The 3186-nt window shown below is 48.8% G+C and overlaps 1 protein-coding gene across 3 annotated transcripts in view; it reads right to left on the reverse strand.

The window, feature by feature from the left end:
* The window catches only part of PRUNE1 (prune exopolyphosphatase 1), a 36724-nt gene that overhangs the window by 4752 nt on the left and 28786 nt on the right, over positions 1-3186 (reverse strand). For all 3 annotated transcript variants that reach the window (XM_006168442.3, XM_006168441.3, XM_014584167.2), the window contains one exon: positions 2484-2642. In XM_006168442.3, coding sequence (XP_006168504.1) covers positions 2484-2642 — 159 coding nt within the window. The remainder of the gene's footprint in view (positions 1-2483; positions 2643-3186) is intronic.

Genomic DNA, 3186 nt, shown 5'->3' on the forward strand with positions numbered 1-3186 from the left:
GTGCACATGCCCTATAGCAAAAAATCTCTCTCAAAAAACAAAACAAAACTATAGTTCTTGGGCCAACTCATAGCATGGTGGTTAAGGCGGCTGAATCCCACATGGCCAACTGGGTAGCTTGAGAAACATGCCAGGCACATGAGCGTGCATGCCCAAAATCATTTTTTTTTTTTTGGAGAGGCTTTTCCCTTTCGCTATAAGGCACATGCGCTCGCCAGAAAGACAGAGAGAGACAGAGAGACAGAAAGCGAGAAATCACCCCCCGAGGAGGTCGTGCCGCAATCCCTTCTCCTCCATTCTCCTCTCGGGATCTTGGGCACACATGCACATGTGCCGGCATGAGTTTAAGCCGCCGGGTCCGGGACTTGAACCGTGGTCGACTATGTGAGAGTCCAGTGACATAGCCATTATGCTAACTGCTGGTCCCGATGCCCCAAATCTTGAGTGGAAGTTAGAAGTGAAGAAGGGATTATAAAATGGCCATTCCCCGTGCAGGATGTGTTCTCATTCTCTCTCTGTATGTCTCTTTCTGGCAAGTGCAAGTGTCTTTAACAAACAAAGAACTCGTTTTTGGGGCTAGGTAGTGGTAACACAGCTGGGTCTAAATGGGCATGGTCTTGGGTTTGTGTCCCGGGACCTCCCAGAGCGGGCCAGACATGCATGTGTGCACCGGTGATCCAGGCCAGCTGAGACTGGGGGTGGATTGTGGCGTGAAGATTCCGTTGGGGTGCCCCCTCTTCTCTGTCTCTCTTTCTCTTATGTTATAAGCAGACAAAACTAAACTAAAGTAGCGTCATGTTTGGAAGCTTCTTGGGAGGCACGGCTTTAGTTCCCCGTGTGGTTGCTGGCACCTGCGAGCCTCGCTAATTGACAGGCCAGGGCAGGATCTCAAGAATATTGCTCCATCTCAGGACCAGCAGTTAGCATAATGGCTATGTCGCTGGACTCCCATGTAGTCGACCACAGTTTGAGTCCCAGACCCAGTGGCTTAAACTCACACCGGGTGCATGTGCGTGCGTGCCCAAGATCCTGCGAGGAGAATGGAGAAGGGATTGCGATATAGCCATCCCCCCTGGGGGGTGATTTCTTGCTTTCTGTCTCTCTGTCTCTCTGGCGAGCGCACGTGCCCTACAGCAAAAAAACTTCTCCAAAAAAAATAAATAAATAAGAATATTTCTCTGTCTCTCCCTTCCTCTCTCCCTTGCCCTTTTCCTCTCTCATGATAAAGGAAGGGAAAAAAATAACCATAGTTCCTTCCACAATGCCAAACTACCTTACTCTGAATGAAATCACGTTTGCTTCCTGGGGGAGAAGACAAAGGCAGGGGAGACGGGAAAGGGCAGACACACCACACACCTTTAACAAGTACAGAGGACTATCTGGCTGCTTCCGGTCTGTAACAGCCCTCACGTACGCCAAGACACTCAGAGTTCTGGACTGCCTTACGTCTACTTTCAAATTCTGCTCTGTGTTAATCTGTGACCAGCAGTGGAATGAAAATTGGGGGAGGTGGGAAAGGCAGCCCGAATGGAAGATCAAGAAGAGTAGAACCATGGCTCTCAATCTCTTCTCTACAGAGTTCACACTGCACAGAGTAAGGAACCCCCACACGGTAAGTGGTAGAAAAGGTGTCTCTTGTGTTTCTAATTGCAAGGCAGTCAGGAAGAAAGACAGGAACTGATCTTCAGGAGTAAGGAATTAATGATTACAGTGAAAATTGAGGTTTTTTTTTTTAAATATTATTTTATTTTTTATTTATTTTAATTTGACCAGAGAGGGAGGGAGGGGGATGGGAAAAGAGAGAAAGAGAGAGAGAGAGAGAGTGAGAAAACAAGTTGCAAAGTCCAGGACTCAAACTGTGATTGGCCATGTCAGAGCACAATGCCCTTAACCACTATGCCACCCACTGGTCCCTGGGAATTGAGTTTTAACTTCAGGTTTATAATATTTTCTTCTAACTAGATTTCATATTCCTTCCAAATACAAATTATGTCCTTAATTCTCTTTAGAATCCCCCTTTCTCAGGACCAGCAGTTAGCGTAATGGCTATGTCGCTGGACTCCCATGTAGTCAACCACGGTTCAAGCCCCAGACCTGGTGGCTTAAATTCACGCTGGGTGTGTGTGCATGTGTGCCTGAGATCCCGAGAGGAGAATGGAGGAGAAGGGATCGTGCCATGACCATCCCCCTTGGGGGGTGATTTCTTGCTTTCTGTCTCTCTGTCTTTCCAGCAAACACATGTGCTCTACAGCAAAAAGCCTGTCCAAAACAAAAAAGAATCCCCTTTTTTCAACAATATGATTAAGGACATTCATATATAGAGAGGATGGAAGAAAGAGGAAAGGAGACTCTGGAAACAGGTCACGGGTCCTCTGTGTAGACATGAGAACAAGGGCAGGTCCTTGTCACACAGAGCTGGAGAGCAGAGGGGCATGCAGGAACCTCAGAAAGGCCCTCGGGCTGGGGAAGGGACAGAAACTCACCATCATTCGGAGTGCTTCATGGGGACAGAAAATAGCCAGCTGCCGGACCGGCTCATTGTGAGCGTTGAAGAAGATAGTCATAGCAACCAGGACGTCACAGCCGTGAGCCTGGCAGAAGGCATGGAGATCTGTGAGGAGGTCAGACCTCTGCAAAAACGCCTGAAAGGAAGGAATGGAGTGGGATGAGTTATCCTGGACCTCCTGTCACCAGCAGTAAGCCCTTGTGAAGGGTTTTCTTATGTGCTGACCTGGGTCTTACGCTCCACTAAAAAATAAATAAATAGGAAGGCATGGGTCAATCAGTGGCCAGGTGGTTAAGGCAGCTGGATCCTACAAGGCTGACTGTGGGTCAAGTCTCAGACCCAGAGGCTCGAGGAACATGCCAGACATGTGTGTGTGTGTGTTCACGTGTGTGTACGCACTCAAAATCCAAAGAGGAGAAGGGGCAAGGTGATTTTTCACTCTCCCACCCTCCTGTTTCTCTCTAGGAAGCACACTATAACAAAACCTAAAATAATGGGAACCAGCAGTTAGCGTAATGGCTATGTCGCTGGACTCCCACGTAGTCGACCGCGGTTTGCGTCCCGGACCCGGTGGCTTAAAATTCACGCCGGGCGCGTGTGCGTGCGTGCCCAAGATCCCAAGAGGAGAATGGAGGAGAAGGGATTGCAGCGTGACCATCCCCCCTGGGGGGTGATTTCTC

This window comes from Tupaia chinensis, unplaced genomic scaffold, assembly GCF_000334495.1.
Source record: "Tupaia chinensis unplaced genomic scaffold, TupChi_1.0 Scaffold145814_1, whole genome shotgun sequence".
Taxonomy (NCBI): Eukaryota; Metazoa; Chordata; class Mammalia; order Scandentia; family Tupaiidae; genus Tupaia; species Tupaia belangeri.